Raw genomic sequence first — 25831 nt, forward strand, 5'->3', positions numbered from 1 at the left:
TCTATATATTTCAAATGAATACCAACAATTCAAGCTGTGGCTTTGTTTAAGGATGCAGGAATCCAGTGTGGAAGCCCTCATTGGCATTTGGTGATACTCAGGAGTATGAAGGCTCCTTCCTGTGACCTGATGAAACAAGGGAAACCTCAGGGAGCAAAGTGTGAACGAGGAGAAGCTACCTTGCTACTCCTCCCTGTGGAAACATCACTTGCAGAAGAGGTGAGGACATCCTTTTGCAAAAGAAGAACTTATTCAAAAGAGGCTGAAATTCATAGAGCTCCAGAGGCATAGGAGGAAAGCATGTAGGTAAGATGGCAAAAGAAGAGTGACATGCTAACATGAAAAAAGAAGAAGGTTTGTACATAGGTAAGAACAAAGCTACACCCATCTATGAAAATGGAAAGAAAAAACATACGTCTCTGAGGTGCTCAGAAGAAGAGGATCCAGTCAAGGGACTTAAAGCTGCTTCCTGATAAGAGCATTGGCAATGCAGTTCTTCAGCTTTCTCTATGGAGATTTCCAGTGGCACAAGAAACCCATATAGCTAAATATTTTATATATTCTTCTCGAAACAGCCACAGAGAAATGTATCTCTATTTAACAGACTGCGAAAACAAGGCGCAGAAAGATTACAGTGGCCCAGAGTTCAGAGTCTTCTAAAACGTGCACTCTGGTTTTCACTGAAGAAGTAAAAGAAGGAAATAATCCTTCAGCTCCAGTTTTTTCCATGTGCTCTACTTACTCTCTTTGCTGCAGATGACTTCCTTAGAAGTAAAGAGACATTACATTCATAAGGATCAGTTTGGGCAGTTTTACTATGTAATGATAGTGGTGACTAACGAGATGTTTCCTCTGGCTTCCCCATCCCTCCTGGTCATGGTGCCAGGCGACCGTCTCTAAAACGGGACCATACTTTAGCTGGGGAGAAGCTGGCGTGGCAGAGATTCATTTCCAGAACTCGATTTCAAAAGAAGGATTTTTAATAAGGAATGGATATGTGAGAGGTCAGAAGTTTTCTCCAGCTTTCCTGGCTCTTGAGTGCCTGTATTCTGGCAGCAAGAGCTCTGCCCAGCCCGAGCGAAAAGAAGGATACCACCTAGCAGATCTCATTAAATGGTCATGTTTACCAGATTCTGACATTTTAGACAAAATAACGTAACATACAGAGTAAATGATATCTTGAATTACTTTGCAGGATTTTCACTCTACATAGTTCGCAAACTATATGATTGTTGCTTTCATACAGGATATTTACTTCGTCATTTCCCCCCAACTCAATCCGTCCATGTTTGAAATTGCCACGCTTGATATTCTTCTTTTTCCTTTTCCCTTTCTTTCTCACTAGTCTTTTTTCCAGATGCTCAGGGGGCAAACAGGCAACAAGTTAGACCTGTCTCCCTCTATACACACCTTCTTATGTGTGTGTTTACAAACAGAATGGTAAGAATGGTACAGTTTAGCACAAAAAGAACTACAGATCTGAAGAAACAAAAATGAGCTGCAATTTTAGCAATCAACACTTGTAATAGACTACATAAATTCTACTGTACACAGAAATAACAAGACCTTCTTGAACCCTCCCTGTGATTAATTAGAAAGCCTGTCTTACAGATTTTTCTCTCAGGTGTAGTAACCTCGTGGACCTTACCATTAAGAACTAATAAATAAATGCTTGGTTAAGCACAAACTGGTTGATAGGCAGTGAAAAAGAGTGATGATCTTGGTTTTTATGCAAGACAGTTATCCTGTCATGTTACCTTAGAGGACAAAATAATACCAAATAAAAATAAAATTTTCAAGTGCCTGGTATAATGAATTATTTAGAAAAATTCATTACTGTATTTCCAATACTAATGCCACATGCAGGAAGTATAGAGCTGAAGTTCCATACCGGGTACACTGTTTTCATACTGTTTTTAGATTAGCTGCACTAAAAATCTGAAACAAAAACAGAGAGGAAACCTACAAAAATTATTAACTAGTATAAACAAACCACGTGTATTTTATGTCATTGTTGAAAGATAATGTTATTTTTTTACCTTTAAACCATTGTATTTTCAGTGTGCTTCTAAGGATCACAGTGTGATACAATTACCTTAAAGGAGGAGAGGAGATGGAGATGTCCCTTTAAAGGAAGCTTGACAGTATATAAAATACACTGACATAATTAACTCTTCTCACAGATTACCTGGCACATTAAATGTTATATATTTGCCTGTGTATTGCACATGTCATGATAATAAACCATCATCACACTTGAGTATTTTTACACAAATCTCCTGTTGTAATATACAAACAGGAAATTCAAGATTACCTAAAAGACGTAATAACTCTAGTTCTGCCCCCTTTGTTTTGCATTTTCTTAAGTAAGTTATAATTTAAGATGATTAGAAGAGAAATAAATAAAATTCATAGACATTTAGATTGCCAAATATGTATTTGCTCATTAAATTTGAGATCCCTTAAACCATACTACTAGGCATGGCAGCCTTAGACTCGTTCTGAGTAAATAAGAAAATATTGTCTTAATAGATTAAATGGAACAATTTTTTAGAAGTGTGACACAGGAAAACCTTAATTCTGTCACTTACGTATCCTGTCATATACAATTCTTACTTGTATATGCACAGATTATTTTTTGTATGTTTACCAGGGCTTAAACATCGAATTTTCAGTGCGGTAGCAGAGATGCCCGCGCGAGCAGTAAGTAGCGAAGAAGAAGCGGGCTGTTATCCCCTGTGGGCTGCTCACCCCCAGCCGCTGGAAGAAGAAGATGTCTGTGGCAAAGGTTCCACCCGACAGCAGCTTACGGATGCGGGAGCTGGGGATACCCGCTTTGGTGGCCGTCAGGGAGGGGGTGACGCAAAGGAGTACGGTATTTGTGGTGACACTGAGACAACTCCTGCTCATTTACTGATTTCTGAAGCGTTGCAGAAATATTAGCGATGTTCCCCTCAAGTAGAAAACCCAGATTCTCCACTTTTCCAAGTTAACAATGGAGGGAGACGCAGGAGGTGAAGGAGGGGGCTGCTGTGGGAGATTTTGTTCCAGCGCATGCCAGACAGGAGAGATGTCTACTTCACAGTTTTTCTGAAGATAAAAGGAGCTTTGCCCTCTGGTTGTTTCCTCCCTCTTTTCTCCCTCCAGGGCAATGGACAATATGAGAAGACAGTGCAAAATTCCACAACATCTGAAGCAATGCTTAGCTGGTCAGGTCAGGACGCTTCCATTCAGAGGATTCAAGGATCGCTGCTTAAGAGGATATCTGACTTTAAATACAGACAGCAGAATTTCTTAGGAAACAAAAATCATATTAAAAAAAAAAAAAAGTAGAGTAAAATGTATGCAAAACCCTTAGAGTCAGATCTCAACATTATTTTAATTTTTTTTTCTACAGAAATAAAATGTAAGTAGAGTTGATAAAATAAAAGGGGCAGGCTATTCTTATCCTGCAAAGTAAAATATCCATCTCTATTCTGAAACAGCATGAGATGTCAGACACTAAGCACATCAGTGGGCCTTGGCAAAAGTAAATTTAAATAAGATATGAACTGTGTTACGCACTGGTAGGAAGCACATAAATTAATTTGACCTGTCAGCTGAAAGTTGAAGGGGGCGTGCCCAAGCTTAGATAAATCCTCATGCTGCTTTTAGTAATTAACGTCTGTAAAAATCTACCCCTACTGAAAGCACTCTTAATATTTCACTTATTTCTTCTTCCAAGCTCTTTTCCATACCTGGAGTTATGTGATGGAAATTATATTCCTGAATTTCCGTCGTGGCTGCATTTTAATCCTTCGCGTGTTCCTTAATTTTGAAATCCACATTTTGACAGCTCCCCCCCCCCGCCCTTGATTAATGCCTTGCAGGAACCCCTATATGCCTTGCCTGTAAGCGATCTAATTTTGTGCGGGAATGCCTGGGCTGGTACATTGAACCGATTCACCACCCAGGTGGCTACATTTGGACTAAATGAGCTGTGAAGAGCTTCATCTAGGGCCATCGCAGTCTTTCTTCATGTAGCCCCACAGTATGCAGCCACTGCTCCAAACATGATTTGTCACAACCCATCAATAGAAAATAAATTATTGCCATTCTCGCTTGTCAATGGGCTTGTCTTCACCTCGGCTGGCCTAATGATTGGAAGCTCAAAGGGAACATTTCCAGCCTTTGTGGAGCATGATTATGACTGAGCACACTACTCCCCTATGCATCCTGGCCAGTAAAAACATGTAAAAAAAAAATGTTTTGCACCGATGATTAGAGCATTAGCCATGAATGCTAGAGAAGCTTATATTTGACAGTCAAGGCTTGTTCAGTTCTGACATTTATTCACTCATTTTAATGCCACTAGTAAGTGCAAGGTTGCAGCAGTATGTGCAAAGAACATATCATAACGCTAGAGTGCAAAAATATGAGTGAGGAGAATGACCTTGGCAAGATCACAAATCTTTAAGGCAAAGAGATAAACTATATGTAGAAGTGAAAAAGCTAATTTAAATTTGTTTTCACAGTTGTCATTTTCTCGGACATGTAAATATGTCTGAATAAATACGGCTGCAAAAATGTTGAAGTGGCAGCTTACTTCCTAGAATTTTTCTGCTGAATTTAACAAGAAGTTGTAGCTGACCTCTTTGAACGAACACTGTAACAATACACCAGCTTTTAAAAATCACTTCGTTTTCCTTAGCCCACAGAAAAGAGAATGAAATAGCTCAAACAGATGGTATTACTTTGGATTTTGAAATTCAAAGACACTGTAGGTCAGAAGGTAACGGCTGTAACCACGAAGGCAAAAGCATAGATAGGATGTTCTCCATAATGGATACATCTGGATCACGGTGGAAAGAAGCCCAAAAATATCTGTTCTAATCTGCAGTATATAAATAATGTGTCTTGAGACCTTACCCAATATTATTTTACATTTAAAATGTTTTTTATAAGAGATTGACTAGTAGCAGTATTAAGAAAAGAGGGAGAAACGTCATCTGTTCATCTTACTAATAAAGGAACTCAGTTGCATTCCATAAAGATGCATTAAACAAAATGAGAGATAGTCTTTAAACAATTACAGATGTATTTTCCACAGTAGCCACCTAAACTGTAGTTTAAAAAAAGGTGAATATTCAAAGCCTCAATTAAAGGATCAAGTTTTGCTAATTGAGCACTTGGAATTGTTAAGGGGGAAATCACTGTGTAAATGATGCACTTAATCAACCGTTACTTGAGATATTTCATAGAAACGCTTTTTTTGTTTCTTCTAAAGGCAGCAATTCAGACGAATGTTATCTCTTTACAATACAATCACAAAATATTTACTATTTTTCTTAAAACAGTGGTGCCAGCCTACAACCCATCAGCCATCATGTGCCATACAAGTAGCGCACTGAAGGGATGCTAGGTGTGCGAAAGGACTCGATATATGATAAGGCCCTGAGATATATGAGATATATGAGATATATGATAAGGCACCTGGCCCTGAGAACACCCAACATACAGGGGATCAGCGGCATGACTCTCATCAGCAATGAACCACATGAACTGCTCCCGTAGAAAAGGTGAGCGCTGCTCATAGAACTGCGCTCCTTGGAGTGACGAGACTGTGTCACAAAGCCATACTCTTGCAGAAAAGGCTGAGCATGCGCAGGGTGAAGACTCAGCAATAAGAGGACAAGTTAAGAGAAACTAAAATGAATTATTTCTTAAAATCTCTATATACTCAACTGCTGTACGTGCTTTAGATGCAAAAACAATATATAAAACCGTAACACAGGAGGTCATTATTTTGCGTATCCGTAAGACTGTACAGATACGTAGTCTGCTGCAGACCTGGAGACAAAAACTGAGCTAGAAACTATATTAAAGAACCAAAGATTACACTGATAGATGTTTTCATATACGTATCAGCTCAACTATTTCAGTAATCTGAAGTTGTTTAAAACAAGGTATGCAATAGAAGGAGAGAAACAGCTAGAAGGAGAAATTAAATCATTCTCCTGTTTTACAAACACTTTCTGAACAGCCTATCCAGAATATTCAGTGTCCTGGTTTCAACTCATGCTACAAAAGGCTAACTCATTTAGAAGTGCTTTTCGCCCTTACCTACTAGATAATGCTACAGCATAATCAGATGTGTACAAATTCTTTCACAGATACAAAAAATTTGTTAAAAGGTTTAAAGTCAGGTACTCAAAAAGTTTGAAAATGCTGGAATTAAGGTTAACTATTATTTTTAATGATTAAGTTTCATACACCATTTTTCAACCTACCTCTGTCTTTTTGGGTCACAGAACAGAGATAAATCTCTTACTGTGTAATATTCAATATTTTATTTTCTACTAAGCATTCAATGGATGACCTTATATTTACTTTACCATACACTTCAAACCTTGTAATATTATTTTCTCTCAGGCTTTTCTGTTGCAGGCATCACTCTCTGAGTGCTTCACAAACACTAAAGAAAATATTTATACAACGTACTTTGAGATGAACAGACGCTACAGTATTTAATGTATTGCCAAACTGGGACAGAGATTAAAACCGAATTTGAGTTCCCAGTTTGAGACACCATTAACGCACTCTTACAGAACACTTAGCACCACACAGTGGCTTCCTTTCTGAGAGAACATCTTCCCGTGATCTCATCTACAGCTGCGAATGCTCACGTCTGCTCCAAATAACGCGTCATATTCTCCACTTCAAGTGACCTGGTCTGCACCCTGCACAAACCCTCTCGAAGAGGCACGAGCGGAAAAATTCAGCACATCGTTCAAGCGCTAGGATCCCGTCTCTTTCTGCAGCAGTCGGTCCATTCACACGTTCCAACTTCGGTAGTAACGAAGCAGAGGTTATTCGTACAGCAGCTCTGTTCACTGTACAACCATGGTCCAGCAACGGCACGGCCCCTGCTCTTCACAGAGTGAAGGTGTAGTTATACGAAAAGAAGGAAAAAGTACTGAATCCTGTAATTAAAGCTCTCCTGTATTGTAAGCAGAAAATGCTCATGTGTCTTGGTAACAGCTTTGCAATACTCTGTACAGATGCATGTATTTGAGGGTAATACATTTTTGTTAAGAGTATACCAGGGATATACCAAATAACTAATTGTATATTTGGGTGAGCATTTAACTTTAGATAGTAATCAGATTAAGCTGAATTAGAAATTTATAGCTTAGTATAGCAGAATTTTGTAAAAATTATCCAATAACAATAGTTATGCTATCTCTTGACATAACAAAACAAAATGTTAGATATTACTTTTCCTATTATATTTTCTCAATACCCTGCTATTGTCATCAGAAGCATAATAGGAAAAGACTTTACTGTGCATATATTATTTTCTTTTGATTAAACAGGTGCACTGGAATTTCAATCATTTTAAATCATAATTAAATCCCCCATTTTTTTCTTTGCTTTTTTTATAAACACATTTTGGCAATTAAATTCTGAAAGGAGATTTTTTTTTTTCCTCCTTCTTTTTTAAAGTTGTATTTCTAAAGAATTAGAATAGACAGATTTATTCACTCTGGAAAGGTGGAAGACCTTACCCAGAGTGATCTGATTATACTGTTCATAAAGAGAATGACTTTTCCACATCATCCTTACTTTTACTTTACACCTTCACAATACTTTTGAGTTGCTTAAAGTTGCTCATAATTTACAGGCGTCTAGATCAAATAAGAATGAAAATTCTAAAACACTGAGATGAAATGACAATACATTAATATCCACATTATAAGGAAGGTTTGTTTATGACCAAAATCTGTGTAAAAATTTGGTAAAGCAGAGCTAAATACTATTCGGGTAAGAAGTTGCTACAGTAGTCTAGGATATATTTAAATGAATTTAATCTGAAAGAAACCCAACAGCCTGTATGTTCAGCAATTACTACAGAATTTAGAAATTTAAGTGATCTTCTAGAAGGTCTGCATTCTATGGTTAGACACTCAACATAATTTTCCCACAGGCTCGAAGTCAAGCCTTTTAGAAGCATCGGAAGGTAACACAAAAAAGATTCAACAGAAAGTATTATTCACATTTAAAAGGATGGGCCAACATGACAGCAGTCTAGCCATAAACAAAAGATAGGAGCACTCTCACATTTTGCACTAAGATAACACGCATTGGCTCTGGCGTGAGATCATGCAACTCATGTTCAGACACTGCGTTCATAAGGATGCAGAGTTTAAACACTTGAACAATCTCTGGCTGGCTTATTTTTAGTGCCCTGACCTGTGTTATAAAAAGGTTAGAAGGAAAAAATGAAATAGCTACCACTGAAGAGGCGCAAATGATAGCCTTATTGTACTGAAATGTTAATGAAAACATTAATGAAAAGTTTCAGTTAATGAAAAATACCTTACATTTTTATCACAAAAAACATGCTCCACTCTCACCAAGAAATAATTTTCGGCTTTAAGCTTTAGAGGGAGGCCATCATCTTAGCTTCTCTGACAGCAAAGGTTACTATTCCTGTGTGTCTGACTACGCGTGTTGCAAGTTTCATTCACCTGCCTTTGGGTACAAGCCACTACTACGTTTTTCTAAAGCACACTATTTAGGGCAAGAAATGAAAGGGAAGATTAAACTGGAAAAAATTAAATTACTTGTACTAGCATCAAAACAAAACATCAGTGGGTTTTGTAGAATCGGCTTGATAATTATAATAAGGATAAATATTCAGGAGACCTTTTGCTTCCATATCTGGACTTCAGCAACACATTACAGGCTAATAGTGTGCATGAGCAATATCATATTATGAATATATGGCAGTAAAATTCATTGGAGAGGATGCACTGCTGCTAGCATAGTGGTCTAGAAAACCTCAGGTTTAGCTGTCCCTATTGCTCAGACAGAATTGGATTGGTTAATCTTTCATTGTGTTAAAAAGGTCATCTTGCTTCTTAAGATTTTAAGAAGTAACAGAAAGAAAGTACAGCAGGTTATTTACACGCAAACAATAATCACATTGAGAATGGCATTTACAGAGCCACCAAAAATCATCATTTCACTGTAACATTAAAGTTTTTTGTTGCAAATTTCAAGTTACGAAAGGTGTAAGTATGTATTTATACAATAAAAACCTAATCCTGAATCAGTAGCTAAAAAAATTAGATTATAAAGATTTCTTCTTGCAGTATCCAGGTGATTTTCAAAGAAACAAAAGAAGAACAGTATGCAATCTTAGACTATTCAGCCTATGTGTGTTTTCCTAAGTGTGATTTTTAAAGGAAAATATTAAATAATTCTTCTCAATCTAATGAAATTTAGTGGTGCATGGATGCCGAATCCCTTGCACCTGAAACTGTAGACAATCTTGTTATTGACATATTCGTCTCTATATATGTAATACAAACATATATTTTAAATAATGTTATTAAATAACACTTACTTGTAAAAATACCTTGGGTTTAAGCAAGATCAACCTTTTTATGATTTGAAGAGGTACCTATAGTATTCTCAGTAGTTCTGAGCAAGAGCTTAGATATTAAGACAAGAGTTAATCACAACTCTCTTTTAAAGGATAAAACTACCTTCTTTAATTATTACACTGAGGATTTTGTAATTCAACAACATAGTCCTACTAATAATTCTGTCTAGAAGAAATTTGCATGTTTTAAATTGGAGACATTTTAAAATACCATAGTTAAATCCTGATTGTAAGAGAAAGTTCTTTTTTAGATTTATTTCAGCTTCTATCAGGTGGCATTATTTTTCCAATAGTCACTAACTCCATACATCTCATTTGAAGCAGCTATGTCCAACCTATAATTATTTTATTCTAATTAGAGTAATTCACAGTTAATTATTCAAAATGATTCTTCTTCAAAATCAAACCCATTTCTTGCCATGGCACTTTTAAAATGTAAGATACAAATAAAATATTCCTGAATGCAAATTTTTGCAATAAAAGAATGTCTGTTTTGCTTTCTTAAAACAGCATTAAAATCTTTGTACAGCAGTAAGGACTCTGATAATACCAAAATCATAGGCAACAGTATTTGCTGCTGTAGAGGAGCACATATTTCCATGCATACGGTGTCCTGCACAGGATCAGCATCTTTAATCTGTAGTGACCAGGCTGGAGGGTTTTTCTGTGCATAAGAAGGCTCTGACAGTGGCAAGGAATATCCTGAGACCTCAAAAACACTGGAAGAACCCAGACTTTCCTACGATCTTGTGTAAGACCTGATTAAATCTCACTTAACTATAGCTTTGCTTATTCATAGTTGCTGTAAACTTAATTTGATATGACACAGTCACGCCTTACATGATTAAGACTCCAGAAAGATGTTATTGCAGCCTTGCAATATATAAGGGGGGCTTATAAGAAAGATGGAGAGAGGCTTTTTACCAAGGCCTGTAGTGACAGGACAAGGGGCAAGGGTTTTAAACTGAAAGAGGGTAGGTTTAGATTGGACATAAAGAAGAAATTCATTACCATGAGGGTGGTGAGACACTGGAAGAGGTGCGGGTGCCCCATCCCTGGAAGCATTTAAGGTCAGGTTGGGCTCTGAGCAACCTGATCTAGCTGAAGATGTCCCTATGGCAGGGGGTTGGACTAGATGGTCTTTAAAGGTCCCTTCCAACCCAAACCATTCTGTGATTCCGCAATTATATGATGTTGTGTGTCACTCTCTTTGCATTTTGAAGTGTTACTAGGAAGTCCGAATAGCTGTTCACTGTCTCCACAGGGATTCTCTTCTGACCACCTTTAAGAATGAACTGGTGAATGGACTGAAATTATTCCTTCAATTGGCTGCCCCAGTTGATGAGTGCTGCTGGTCCTCACTTGATATGCAATAAAAATACTCCTGTTTTTCATGGCTAAGTCCATCAGATAAATTTGATTAAAACTAGTCAAGTTTCAGGAGCTCTCTCCTCAGGTTTTAGTAATTAAATGATCGGCTGAAATTTTTTACTGTAGTCCAGTGCATAGTTGCCTCTAAATTTACAAGGATCTCACCACTTATATCAAGAGATAAAATTAAGCATGGATTTAATAACCATTGTTTTGACCACCAATTGCATGCTACATTCCTGCAAGTTATTTTTGGACTGTATGTTGCAAAACAGTGTTATTTGCATGACCAAGGCTAAATCTGTTAAAAACAGTTTAAAAAATGGATACATAAAGCAGAAGATATAAACTGCAAAACTGTATCACGTTGCATTTAGTAAAATAACTTTTCTGACTGATTTTTTGACAGATTGAATATTTTATCACATCAGTTCCAAAATCCAGAAGCAGCATGCTCTGAGGCACTTTTGATATTGTATTTCTGCTTGTTTTACATTTCATTTCACCTATATCTCTCAAAGGAGATCAAATTAGTCATGAAGATCCAAATTTCAATAACATATGGAACAGCATTATTACATGGATGAATTTCTAGAGGAACTCAGTGACTTCAGTAGAATGTAAGATGATTTCTATTTTTTCAGCCAATTTTTTCTCTGTAAAGATGATGTTATATGAAAACTACTTGTAGTAACTTGTTAGGGCAGTGCCATGACTACTGAATTCAAGGAGCCATGGCTTTGTTTTCTGAAAGTGTTAATGGTGTTTATAGTCTCATTGACCAAACCTAATGTAAGCACATAAAAATCCACACTCATAAGCACATACAACAAACTAAAGTACTGCATTAACAAAAGACATGCAAGAAAAACAGTCTGTATTATTATTATATAGTCAGAAATCTCCTGCATTGTCAGAGTTTATTTATGGCTGCACAATAAAGCACAGTGATAAGGCAGTCCTACACATTTTCAAGATATGTAATATATTAAGAAAAACAGTCAATCTCTTGTCCCAAAAGTCAAGTAAATCTGTGCTGGGTTTTATTCTATGTTGCTACATGTATCTGAGTTATCTAGCATATAAAAGTATTACTAAGTCCTATAAGAACACGTTGCAGAACAGAATTCGCCGTATCTTTTTCTTGGAGCAAACAGAACTTTTTATGCCTTTTTTGTGGCAGTTTACAGTTCATTTCATTTTGAGAGGCGAGGCACACTGCAGCACACCCATTTTAAACTTCAGCTTGATGTTACAAAGACCCAGGAAGTTATTTCTTGGCCCATGCCAGCACCTACCCGAAAATAATAAGAGCAAAAGATACAAAAAGCTACCTTCAGAAATTACCATGGTAGTATCAGTGTAACATTTCCCTCACAATTCTGAAGCACTGATAAAAGCCAGGGCTTGTAAGTCCCACATCCCATCTTGGAAGTTTTTCTCCATAATTATGCACACACAAATGATGTACATGTCTGCCTTCAAATCTGGCCCTAAGTCTCTAGAAAAATCTAGTACATTTTTACCAGCTTTGTAGAATAGCTCTTTATGGTACCCAAATAAGAGGACTTGCTAGTTACCTGCTACTTCTTTCTGTGAGCTGCAAAGCCTTATAGTTTTCCTCCAGCCCCCAAAATGCTTGTCTTAGGCTTTTTCCGGTGAAAGATTCCCAGTAACATAGCTTTCCCACAAGATGCCTTATATAAGCAGCATATTTTAAACAAAGTTGTTTGGCTTCTTTTCTTACTAGAGATGAACTACTGCAGGAAAAGGAAAAAAATCACTTTGTAGAGTTTGTTTGCTTTAACATCATGGCCCATTCTTATCTATTTAGCATCTGAAACTCTTCCATTACTATGCTGTGTATGTCACTGCCTCACATTTAGCTTCTCTTTGAAAGACTTGCGTCCCCTGCCCAGCTGGCTGGACCCCTTCAGAAGCTCTGGACCTGACCAGCCTCTAGAAATGTCTATGTTCCTCATCAGAATCACACACTATCATACGAAAATTAAGAAAACGGCCTCTGTCACTGATGAATCAAAACAAAGAAGCAACGCCAGATGTTTCCAAGGACAAGGCTCCAGGAGAAGACCTCCCTGAACTGTTGCTGTCAGCGCTTATGAGATCCTGCCGGGGAAGAAAGCTCTGCAACCAAACACCTGGCCACAATCAGTACTGCTGGAGACTAGGCAATCATCTTGACTAGAGGGTTAACAAACCCCAGGTGTACAAGAGCTGATTGATTGTTCTCTGCTATTCATCACAGCACCGGGCTGAAGCAGCATTTCTGTTTAACAGTGCCTCCTTTGCCCTTACTCCCACTTGTCTACCCAAAGTTCTGTCCTAATTCATCTTTCTCCAGCCCTGAAGTCTTCTTGTCCTGTAGCACATATATCCAGGAATCTTTTGCCTTACACTGGCCTCTGACAAAGTTTTCTACCTTATCTTTCTGTTTGATATACTCTTTAGCTTCTCCAGCTTCCTCACTTCTGACTTTCATATTGCTCAGACCCTCGAATGAAGAGAAACCCTTGGCTTCTTTTGTAGATAGTCATGAGATCAGAAGGGTTTCTCTCAAAATTAGATTCAACACCCAATGCAGAAGGAAGAAAATCCCTCTAAAATCCCTAAGGAACATAAAACAGAGAAAGTCTATGTATTGGTTCCTTTCTACCCCCTGACAAAGGCTGCCAGCAGCTAAAAAATCACCAAGCTGATAAAGACAGCACACTCAATTTCCAGAATAAAGCAATCTAGACTCAGGGAGAGAGAAGCTTATGGAGGAGCGAGCTCTTACATCTTTTTCGTGGAGAAACTGTCTATGTAACAGCACATGCTGTATTATAATGTCTCTCACTGTCTGGGATATGAAGTCTATCAGTGATAAAGAAAAATCCTGATATTTTTCTGTGGCTTATTCAGTTTTCTGTTAGGCTTGTTGTCTTGCCTGTTTGTTTTTGCAAAGAGATAGTTTCCTGAAGAAGTCTCACAGCACTGACATGACTTGCACCAACGCAACAGTGTGAGAAGCACAGATTTGGGAAGGAGCAGACCCCTCAGTGGTGGTCTCCTTAGTGAAAGAAATGTCAGTAGAATCACAGGTTCAGACCCGCAACAAATCATTATATGTGATTAGCAATATCCACAGTAAATAAGCCTCGTAAGAGTACTTTCAGCCCTGCTTTCTGCTGCTAATTGTCAAGAGTACTGATTTACAGGTTCAGTAGTCAATGGTGGTCAGGGAGACAACCCAGACAACTTCTCAACCAGCCTTTCTTTGATATCAGATAATCATTACTTCCCACACTCTCTTTCATAGCCACAGGTAGAAATGCTATTGCTAATTTTCAGCTACCTGAAAATATCTCTCCAGAGATGTTTTTAAAGGCTTGACTAGGCATTTGACAACTTGCAAAGAAGCAAATGCATACTGATGAAATTGAGAGCTGGATGTTGTCCAACGGTAAATGAGTTTGGCAGGGAAATAGAAAAATCATGGCAAAAGGTTTCGGTTACAACCCAAGAACAAGCAAGGATACTGGAAAGAAGAGCAGGCACAGGTTTGTCCCCTTCAGAATATAACAAGCCATACTCTGCACTTAGAGGCTGTTGACCACAGAGCAGTGTTTTAAAGAGAGTTGGGGCTTAAAACTGGATCTCCAACAGTTTAAACATAAAACAGGTGAGAGATTAAAATAGTGGATTTTGACACAGGCAGATATAAGTATATTACAAAACATATGTTTTATAAATATAAATATACTCAATGTTTTCTAGGACCTCCTTTCTTTATAACCTAACATTATTTTGCTGGACATAAAATTTCGGTCCTGCTCAAACCACGACCAGTTTGTATTTGCCACAGCAATCTTGGATGGCATGTCCAAATTTTGTGACCAACCATAACAAACATCTTCACAAGATTTGTATTTAAATCTACCAAATCAACTAGCTATTGGCTGCTAGCAGTCAGGGGTAGTTAGTTTCCAGCTAGAAAAGTTGACCAATAAGGAAATCCCACACTGACTTTCTGACACAGCAGCTCCTGGGAAATAACTTCATGCGCTTCAGCAAAATGGTCTTCATCCACCCCATATTCCATTGGCACTAGTAATACCACTAGTCCTGAATTATTACTTGTTCTTGCTTAGCTGAACAACCCAGAAGCTGTGGTTCATCACGTAGATTTATTCCACATTGCTTCCCCCTCCCACTTAGCCATAAAGTTGAAGGAAACATAGAGTCAAACCCATCTGCTATCTTAAGGCATATCCATGACTGCTGCATTCATCAGTGAGACCGATAACACTTCCCAGAACATCTGTAGGTTTTGGTAAGTATCTTGCAATCATAGGAAAAATCACAGACAATACTGTTAAGGAAAGGAATGTTGCAGCATGAGTTATCTGATCATAATACTGAAGGGTTAATAATGCAAGTGCTCAGCTGATGGATCCAAGATTAACTGATCCAATGATCAGTTTTGTAAGCACAATAAAGTGGAATGGAAACAGTTCTCTTTGATGTAGTTAAAATGCTGCATTTAAAGCAAAAAAACCCCAACAGATGAATGATAACATGAGCTCAGTTTCATGTGGGTGGATGAATGGTGGTCTCTCATGTATTTGAGACTTTGTCCAGTAACAATCCTGAGACAAAGCTTTACATGGTTCTGAAAGACCAATAGGAATCAAGGAAATCTGCATAAAATTCTGAGTACCACTGGCTATTTACTTAAATTGATGGACTATGACTTTTAGTAGTATTTGAAATCCTTGTATTACTGCATTGTATTTCCTATTATAGCAAAGTTAGGTGGTATATAACCAGTCTCGATGAAACAAAAATTCGAGTCAAACCCAAGATGCCCTTCAGGTTTCACAGCAACTGGTAATGCTATACTGCAGTCCTTAGAAGCAGAGAGGCTGTGCAGTCTCTATCTCTAGGGGTTTTCAAGACCAGACTAGCTAAAACCCTGAACAACCTGGTCTGACCTCATAGCTGATCTCCAGAGGTCCCTTCCAACCTCAATTATTCTGTGAGTCTACAAGCACTCCAAGTGCTTCACCTATTATTGGTAGATTATACTATGTACATAGTTTGTTACTTGATATTACTTATTTTTCCATGAGTCTGTTATTTAACTCATTCTTGCCTTACTAAGTACTGTGCCAAACAGAAGGCACATCTTTCTATGTTAGCAACAGTCATTCTCAAGTACTTACAATGATCTTTACATTTCTTCTATGCTAATTAGCCCACATATTCCAGATCCTGATTCCAAGTAGTGGGTGTGGGAGATAAGGGAATCGCCATCATTTATCAAATGTTAAGACTACATTCTGAGATAATTTGGCTTGCTCTTTTTAAAAGAAAATTACTGCATAACTAAAAATTGTTAGCACTTTGTAAGACATATAAATGAGGAATAAATAATGTACTCTCCAATTTGAACTTTAGGCTACCAATAAATTATTGAAAAAAGCAGTATTCAGTAGAGTGCAGTGTCCAAAAATTTCTTGCTTTTTCATGTCATGAACTATGTTCAATTATTGCTTACTGGAAATAGATTATTTCAGACAATAGGTAATTCTAGAGATTCTGCCTATTTTGCTGAATTCACAAGCTAGGCACCTTTTTAACTTCTCTGCTAAAATGGATAGCCAGTCAATTTATCCCTTTAGTTTCTCTCTTAAAAATAATTATGTGTACCACTGAGGTGCCTCTTTGGTATCTACTGTAATTCTAATTTTATATTTAAACAAAACTAAAGCATCAACAAGCTGTATTATGTGTGACTTTTAAAACACCATGCCATTCTAGATGTTTCATCAATACTAGAAGGTGGTTCTCAAGTTTGTAAAGGTATGCTATTTTAACATGCATTTTGACCCTTATGACCAAAATTACTATTAGTGTATCAAATACTGTTCCGAATGCTGCAAAATTTTAGAAAGCTACTGCAATTTCTGTTTCTTACTGAATCACTCTGTATAAATTAATTTTACAATATTTGGCATTTTGGTTTAAAGAAAGAAAACAAAGGAGGCAGAAAAAACCCTCCTATTTTTACAAAAGAAATATAATAATATAAACAACTGTTACACTTTCTATGACTTTTGTCTCAATAGAATCAGTGTACCTATTTCTTAAGAATATCACTTAAATTGTTCTTTATATTTACTACTACTTAATTACTTTACTTTGCTAAAAATAAAGGTCATTAAAATCATCTTGAAGCTTGACTTAGATTTCAGAACTAACCTGCAAGTTGTAAAACCTTTAGCTATGTTCCATTTAACGTATTTAATAGATGTAAAAGCTCACAAGTGATGATATAAAGGATAATTTACGCTTGCAATGCATTTTTGTCCAATTAATAGATTGCCTGTGTGTTGCATATTTTGCATGACAAAAGAGCAGAATATTAAACTGCCATTCATAATGAAAATGCACTTTGCAAATTAAAAGTGCCGAAACAGAAATTTTTCACCCTGTTTAGGAAATAAACAGTCCTTAACCAATTAAACTGCATTGTAATAATTCTATGATTTATTGCAAGTTGTTTAACTTTCAAAACTCGGCTAACCCATATTAAGGTCACAATCCATCATGTCTTGCTTGGAAAGCCAGCAAATAATGGCTGTTGTATTAGCTGCTTTTGATGATAGTATGAAAGAAGTATTAGCACTTGTCAACAAAACTGCTTACAACATAACATTAGCATGCATGGGCTGCTGTACCTATTTATTATTCTGGCAGCTTCACACATATTGTTACAAGCTTATAAAACATTTTGTCGGGTGGAAACCGAATGTACACTGTTTGGTTTTCTGATAGACTGGCAGCATAAATGTCTGGGCTGAGTTAGTTTAGTTTAAGTGTAAATAGAGACACAAATTCTTCAACCTGTTCTCTTATTGATACTGAAAAGTGCTGAATTATTCAGCATCCAACTCTTCTGTTTGTGTCTATCACAGTTATCAATTACCCATCAGTCTTCTTGTCAAAACAGAATGGATTAATCTGGCTGAAAACAAGACAAATAAGTGGATACTATAACAGGGGTGCAGGGTTGCCAAACTGTCAAAGGGAAATCCAGGCAGTGACATTTGCCGTCAAAAGTCAGATATCTGGCTTAAGTGAGCAAATGATTTCCCTTTACGAGCCAAGAATGCACTTAGCTTACCGTAAGTAAATTAATCTGCCTACTTTGCCTACTAATGCATTATCAACGGTGATAGTCACAGCAATTTTGTACTTACTGCTTATACGCCTTTATGGCCCAATGCTTTGTAAGTTGATTCTTAAATATAAATATACACAAAATATTTTTTTATTTTATAAATTAAAAGAGAATTACTTGAATACAGAAACTTCTCAGTGTAGTTACTTGTGTTAGTTTGATCCATTGTACACATCAGTTAATAAGACATCAAGGAAATCTTTGAACAGTGGGTTTGTGGCATATACCCAACTTCTGTTAAGTCTAACCTCTCAGTTTCCTCCTGAGCTTTAAACTTTGAAATCTTGCTTGGCAAACTCCTTAGGTCCATCTATTACTTTTGAAAAAGCATACAGATGCATGTGATTTCATTGGTACTTTTAAGATTAAAAATTAGTAATATGGCACCCAATTTGGGACAAAGGTTTGGCACCCATTGAGTCACGTCTTGGATTCCTATCAGAGGTTTCTGGTTTGCTTACCTTTCCCGGCCCTGTGGTAATACTATCAGAAATGACTCTTCTAAGCTATTTTAGCTAATCTTCACTCATGCCTGGAACCTTGCAACCATGGCAGCAGACATCAAGAGCTTAGTGTAAGCCAAACTTTTCTATTATATACTGCAGTAAAAGCTTTTACATTTTATATATTTTACACTTATTTTGGAAACTTATCTGCTGCCCTATTTAAATTCCTACATAGACATGTATCTTTAAGTATCATGTTCTGGACTTTAAAATGCAGGTTCAAAGTTGCCAATATTTCCCAGTATGTAAAAAATAATATCAAGAAAGCAGATTATTCACAAAATCTTGGACAAAACATGCACTGTCTGTTAAACAGTTTGACACACCAAAAAAACTGTATCTATGCGTTCCTACATCAATTATAGTAATTCCCCAAAAGTCAAAATATGGTCAAGAGTACTATAAGGTTAATAAAATAATTTCTGTTCTTTCTCTTGTTGAGTCTCCATTTGCAAAAAAGAGACAGAAATTAGCAAGGGTATTTTGCAATCATTTCCCCAACATGCTTGACCCACTGCTGATCTCTCTGAATATTCACTAAAAATATAATGAAACCCTTATATGTCATATAATTTCAGTAAAGCAGCAAAATTTACCTGTTACATGTTAATCTTCAATTTTTTCATTTCTATTAAGCATGAACAGTACACAGCTGGCTCTGTTAACCACTTGATATTAAGCATCAGGATTTACTGACAGACATTTAACAGTCAAGAAAAGATTGCACTGGATCTGCTAGTTATAAAAGTTATTCAGACTGTATAATTCAGCATTGCTAGACATCTGCTCAGTTCTTTGACTTTTAATAACTCTAAGACTGTACTGTCAGAATTGATAAAGAATATATATATTCTAATATTTCTTGTTCTTCTTTCGGAGATATGCTCATTGTGATCTGTGAATTTTTTTGTGAAATTAGTGTCAGGTCCATGTCTGATTTAACTCTCTTGATCAGTTCTAAGTGAAACAGTGTAAAAAGATCTCAGACATCTTTCAGAAAGACCTTACCAGTTCCAACCAGGAAACAATATAAACCTACCCGTTACTTAATTCTTGACAAAACCGTTCTGTTCTCTAGCAAATTAAAGAATCATTTTTTCCCCGTGATTGGTGAGAGCAACTATTATTATTATAAAAGATACAAAATAATTTAAACAGAAGAAATTGGTTGCTTCATGTCAAAGGTTTTAAAATCTAGTGACAGAAATCAATCATTTCAATGGAAAGAAAATTGCAGCAGAAACACTGCTTCTCCACTTTGGATATGTCAGAGAATAATTTTCGTTTTAATATGAGTTTCTCTGTCTTGGTTTTAAGATCCAGTGTATTTATTTGTTTGCCTAAGAAGTTACTAATTATGACTACAAGACCTACCTTAATGCTTGAAAAGTGCCTAATTTTTTCACTTAATGTCCACTGGATTTCCAGCAAAAAGAAATCAAATGTTTCGTTGCCATCTGTCATATGAGAAAATTAGGAGAATAATAATGCTGGCATTATCAATCTATCGAAACACCAGCCAAGATTCAATGTTCTTTTAAGGTAAAATTGCACTAGTCGATATCGCTCCTGTAACTTCCTAAGATGATTTCCTATGGTAAACATCTTTCAATTCTAATCTCACTCTGTTTTTCCCCAAAGAAAGGCACATACCTGGCTTGGCTAAGAGGGTTCCTTTTTTTTTTTAATACCTAATCCTAACAAAGATTGGTGCTCATGAAGCATTATCTAGATATGAATATCAAGCAACAAAATGGCTACATCTGTTTAGCTTTTATTCTGCAATTCAGAAAAAATAGTTAAACTAACATTAAGGGATGAATGTAAGTCTGCCACTATTGCACTTCTGCTATGGAAGCAGACAAGGCAGAATCGAGAGGTCCCTTCAGTGGGGGGGACGCCTGGATGACAAGGCTGCTGGAGTTTCCTTTGCGGCAGTCAATGACCTGGCCTAGCACCCAAGCTGGGGATGAAGAGACCTAACAAGGCTGCAGAATGCTATGATCTGACCAAGTCTCAATACCTTCATGAAAACATGCAGGAGGTAAACACGTATCAGAGCGGTTGACGGTAGGTTAACATGCAGTAAAGCACATCTTGCTTGATGGTTTCTTCCATGGACTGTCAAAATGTAAGGTAAGTTAAAGCACACATACTAGCCACAAAATTAAAAAGAACTACCTAAAATCTAGCATGCACGTTATCAAGTAGCATCTGAGATCATCAAACTTTCTATTTAGATACTGCAAAATCGTATTTTGACATTTTAAGTAAGATACGCAAAAATAAAGAATAGCATTTGTGCTGTTTACCATGAGGTTTCAGAGGAATTTTCTGAGCCTGAAAGACAAAAAACCGCTAGAAAACTGAGGTAATCTCAAACCTACCTGCACAACTAAAAAGGCTGGGATGCTGCTAAAGAACATTTTCAGAATTCTTAGGAACTTTTATTATCCCATTTTCAAAAACAAAGCAAAAATTAATTGTGGCAAATTATCTTTCCGTAGCTTTAAGTTTTAGTTAAGAGCTAGACTCTCCAAAGAATTAAATTAATTACATATAAATTAGAGGTGTTAAATGTTAAAAAAAAAAAATTCTAAAATGCTGGCAGTTCCCAAACTGAAAGATCTTACTGTGTATAGTCATTATACTATTGCTTGCTATTATTACTATTTTTATTACAAACCTACCAGGTTAAGAAAGTGCTGGATTTATTCAGCTGCCCAGAATACCTGGTCCTGTTACTAACCTGCTGGTTTCAATATGGTAGAATCTGTCTTGTTTAAAGCATTATGCTAAGCAGAGTTAGTATCAACTAGTTGGTGTTTGAAAATGTTTATGGACTCACAAGGCAAAAAGACATTTTAATTATGCTTTTTTTTTTTTTGGTGTTTTACAGTGGTCTAATGTGTTACTTCAAGTTAATTCTATGCATTTTCTGGGAAAAAACCCAGCAAGTTAAAGAAAACAGAAAATAAACTATCATGAATTGGTACCTTTGAATGGTGCATTATCATAATTTAGGCAGTGCACTTCTGCCAAATCTTCAGACAGGCGATTTCCTTTCTGAATCATCCATAAAGAGAGGACAAGGATGGGAACTACCTCAATAATCAGGGCTTATGCTGATTTTTGTCCTAAAAATACTCATCTCTAGCTCTTCAAAGCTTGTTGGAAAGAAAATCCCAAGAAGGGTGGTGTAAAAACCCCCTTCTCAGACCTTCAGCATATTATAAATGATAAAAGCAAGACCCTAGCTAAGAAATTTACGTTCACAATTGCAGTAATAATGAGATACATGAACTGAAAATTACTTTTAAAAAATCAAACTGATCAGCTGATCACAGCGCTTTTATCGCAAGTCAAGGTATGCTTTAGGGAAATGGTGGTAAGCAAAATTTCTCTTTCAATCCAGAAGAAAGTCTACTTAAAGAAAGAAGACAAAAATTTCCTGCTGGGTATTGGAACTTTGGGTTCTTTTCATCAGGAGCCCACATGGCTATTAATACTGTGGGTTGCACTGAGTCAGAGTCACAAGTCTCTGGAACCACATCTTCATCAAACTCCATAGGAAGGTCTGCCTTCTCCTACTCATGCTTTTGACTTTAAATATTTTATTTTGAGCTGTTTTCTTGGCCAAGAGGGGAAACAAATACCAGTCTTTCTAATTAGCACTAACTTTTTGAGAATGAAGTGTCTGAGATAACATCATCGTTATGAGTAACTTGCTTTCAGAACACACCTACGGGTATTCAGTAGTACAAGATCTGTCTACTTTTGATAACACTGTTACACTTATAATCATGGAAACATTCCAAATTTCTCTCAAAATGTCACAAAGAGCTACTTAGAAAAATATCATTGAAATGAACAGCAAGTTAAAAATTACAATCGTTGATCAAAATGAAAAACACTGATAACATTAACCATCATTAATGAGTAGAGCTGACATGGAACTTCGTAGTTTCTATTGAAAACATATCTTGATGGAAAATGTTGTTCAAGCAAAAGTTAAAAGTCCTTCATGGGAAATTTTTTTTTCACTGGAATTTCTTACTTTTAAAGTGAAAAACAGAACTAAAAAAAAAAAAAAAATCCCATTTCTGTCCATTATTTTGATTAGATCCAACTGTTTAATCTTACATCACTTCAGCGATAATGTAAGCTTATTTGAGCTGCTCCTACACATTAGATGGACTGTGGATTGAATGCCTCATATCTCTCTTTAATTCTTATGGGGAAGATCTTTATGCTGAATATGAATCTTTGGGTTGGTGAACAGGAGATTGAAGTGCAACATTTCTAAAATGAACCAAACCAAACATTTCCATTTAAGTCAAAATGAACCAGGAGCCACACAAAGATCAGCTCAGAGATGCTCTATACTGAACTGTGCTTGAAAATGCTTCAAAATCTTCTGGTTTGGAAAAACAACAGTTTTATTTCTCAGTGCTGATTAAAAATTGTCTAAATAAAGATTATCACAGATCAGAAAGACTAAGTGTTGTAGTACTTTAATGTGTAAGAACAGAAATACATTTCATTTCTCAGGACCCCTGATTTTGATAAATCTACTGTTTGGAAACTCTGATTCTGACTGAACCCTTCTATTTATTCTTGTTTAAAACCAATCCAAAATCTTACTCCTGGAAAGCATGATATTTTAGTGAAAATAAAAACCAGTCCATACAAACATTACAGACTTCTATGGTTCTTTTGGATCCATACAGGTTATGCTAGGTTTTATATATTAAGGTACTTATAGCTGAGAAAAGTTCTGAATACATCACTGAAATCTAGCAGTGTCATATTTTCTCACCATTGCCACCACATAGTCGTTCTTAGGAAACAGGCACTTAAACAAATATATAAAAACTCAACATCTTTTACCCTATGTGAACTGAACGTTTTTCTCAATAGTTGATAGGCTGATAAAAAGCAGTCACACTGAATTTATAACTATTTATATATTAAACTTTTAAAGTATAATACACATAGCTCATTATTTGATCTATCTGCCTAGCATTGATCATTTTTTTTCTTATCTTAAATTTGTGCTTATCAAGGAGAGGCTAGCAGACAAGAGCTAAAACCCATTTCCAAAAGCTAGAGCAGGTTTATGCTGAAGGCAAGAGGTATGATGATAGATTACATAGTCATAGGTGAACTAGATTTCAAACAGATAGCATAAGTATCAACAAAACCACAGTTATATCATACTGAACCTTAGCAAGAAATACGAAACCTACTGGAGAACCTCAACAAGGACAGCAACCCTAATCTGCCTGCTGCTGTGGCAATGCCGCTATCAGCGACTACTTAACGTAGTTTAAAACAGCTTAGAATATGGATGGTATGCAAAAATAGTCTTACTTTGGGAGTAGAAAATAAATTAACAGAATTATATGTATGAAATATATGCAATAACTTGCATAAACTGGAAATGGTTTGCAGTTTTGGAGAGGAGCAGAAAACAGATAGCAGGGTGTATGGAGAGGGCACTGGGCTAACCAGCCACGGAAGACAGGCATGGTGCAAAGCTCTACTCTGTGCATGAACATGTTTTAGAAGATGCAAGAAAGAGGAGTTGCTTTTGCAAAAATTTTTCCAGAAACATTTTAAAAAGGAAAATCTAGAAGGAAGGCACATGAAACCAAATGTAGGATGTTGACATCCCTTTCCACAAAACACTTCTTCTAATCACAACTACTTAGAGAATGGCTACTTTTTATCTACACAGTTTGTGCCTTCCTTATCACTACCTATTAAAATATACGGTTCTGAAGAAAAAAGCTTTCTCTCCTTCCAAGACCTAACTTGTTTACTAAAACTTTTGTGTGGCAATTACCTTCAGGCTGGTTTTGTGTTGTATGAAAATATATTTTATATCAGTTACAAATTTGCCATCTTTCCATTTCCTTTGTGTTCTTTTCTAATAGTGAAAACAGAAGCTCTGAGTATAACCTTTATACATTAGTTACACACATATTTCAAGTCTGACAAAATACTGTTTTCAGGTACAATACAAACTTTCTAACCTTGCACCACTCTTTCTGAGCTCTCCTCAGTCTGCCACATACATTGTGAGAAGGGTATCCACCATGGGAAATAACATTCGAAATGAGACAGAGCTTCTGTAATGATATTTCTGCATTATTCTCTAGCCTATTCTTTTTACGTACCCTAATTTCTTTTTGACAGCAACCTCACTTTTAACAGAAATTTCCATTCTTCTTCTAAATTAATATTGCTAATACAGTAAGAATTGAGGAAAGTATATGAATGCTTCACATTTTTCTCCTCCTTTTCTTTGCACTTCATCTGACACTGTACCTACTATTCATTTAACTTGGTCATGATTCTTTTCTGGACTTGACTAACTTGAAAAAAAAAAAAAGAAAAAAAGACTAGATACTCACGAACAAAACAAGACCAAAGCCAAGCTCATCAACATCAAGTAAGTTTAAAACTTGTCATCCAAGAACTGAATAAAAGGTTTACTTGAGAGTGTCAGCAAAACCATTTTGTGATCAAAGGATCTTCTACATTTGGAGATCCACGGCGTAAGAAACAGCTGTTAATACCTGGTTTAGGTGTAAACTGTTATTCAGTATTACTTTTGTGACGACCTCAGTGGTACATGACTCACGCATAGGCACAATAGGACGAACCCTGCTCTTATGGCAGCATCACTGGAACTGGGCCAGGCCCACCATCAGTATAAGCCACCATGAAGAATCATTAGAATAGCTGACCAAATTTCAAGGTACAATTTAAACAACAATCCCTTTGGATTATCTCTTTCCTAGGTCCCCCTCTCAACAAGTAGCATGCTCTATTTACTGTGACATTAAAGCCTGAAACCTCATTTTATTGAAATTAAATATAGGACTTGCTTCTTTATTCCTAAAGGCAGTACATATCACTATGTGTATTTCTAAAAGCAACAGGATCTAGTGCCAAGACCACTTAATCAGCTGGGTACTGGCACTAGGTATCTTTAAAAACTTAATTAAAAAATAATGAAAAAGCACATAGCTGGATATTTCCTGCCATTATTTCACAAAGTATAATTCAAGTTATAATCTTCCTCACTGGACTAGAATGAACGATAATGCAGAGTCTGATTCATCTCAGCTGTTGCTTTTTACGAATTATGAAGTGTAACTGTTAAAAGAAAAAATTGCAAGTTTTATTCGAGAACACACAGTTCTCTTCATACAGTAATAATTTCCTGAAAATGTACTCTAACACATTATGCACATCAGCTTTAACTAA

General features: G+C 36.4%; 1 protein-coding gene across 1 annotated transcript in view; it reads right to left on the minus strand.

The window, feature by feature from the left end:
- Window positions 1-6684: 6684 nt before the first annotated feature.
- The window catches only part of LOC104080494 (uncharacterized protein KIAA0825-like), a 101221-nt gene continuing 82074 nt past the window's right edge, over window positions 6685-25831 (minus strand). The window contains exon 4 of the mRNA XM_009582903.1: window positions 6685-6910. Coding sequence (XP_009581198.1) covers window positions 6685-6910 — 226 coding nt within the window. The remainder of the gene's footprint in view (window positions 6911-25831) is intronic.

The sequence above is a fragment of the Fulmarus glacialis genome, unplaced genomic scaffold (genome assembly GCF_000690835.1).
Source record: "Fulmarus glacialis isolate BGI_N327 unplaced genomic scaffold, ASM69083v1 scaffold11940, whole genome shotgun sequence".
In the NCBI taxonomy this organism is placed as follows: Eukaryota; Metazoa; Chordata; class Aves; order Procellariiformes; family Procellariidae; genus Fulmarus; species Fulmarus glacialis.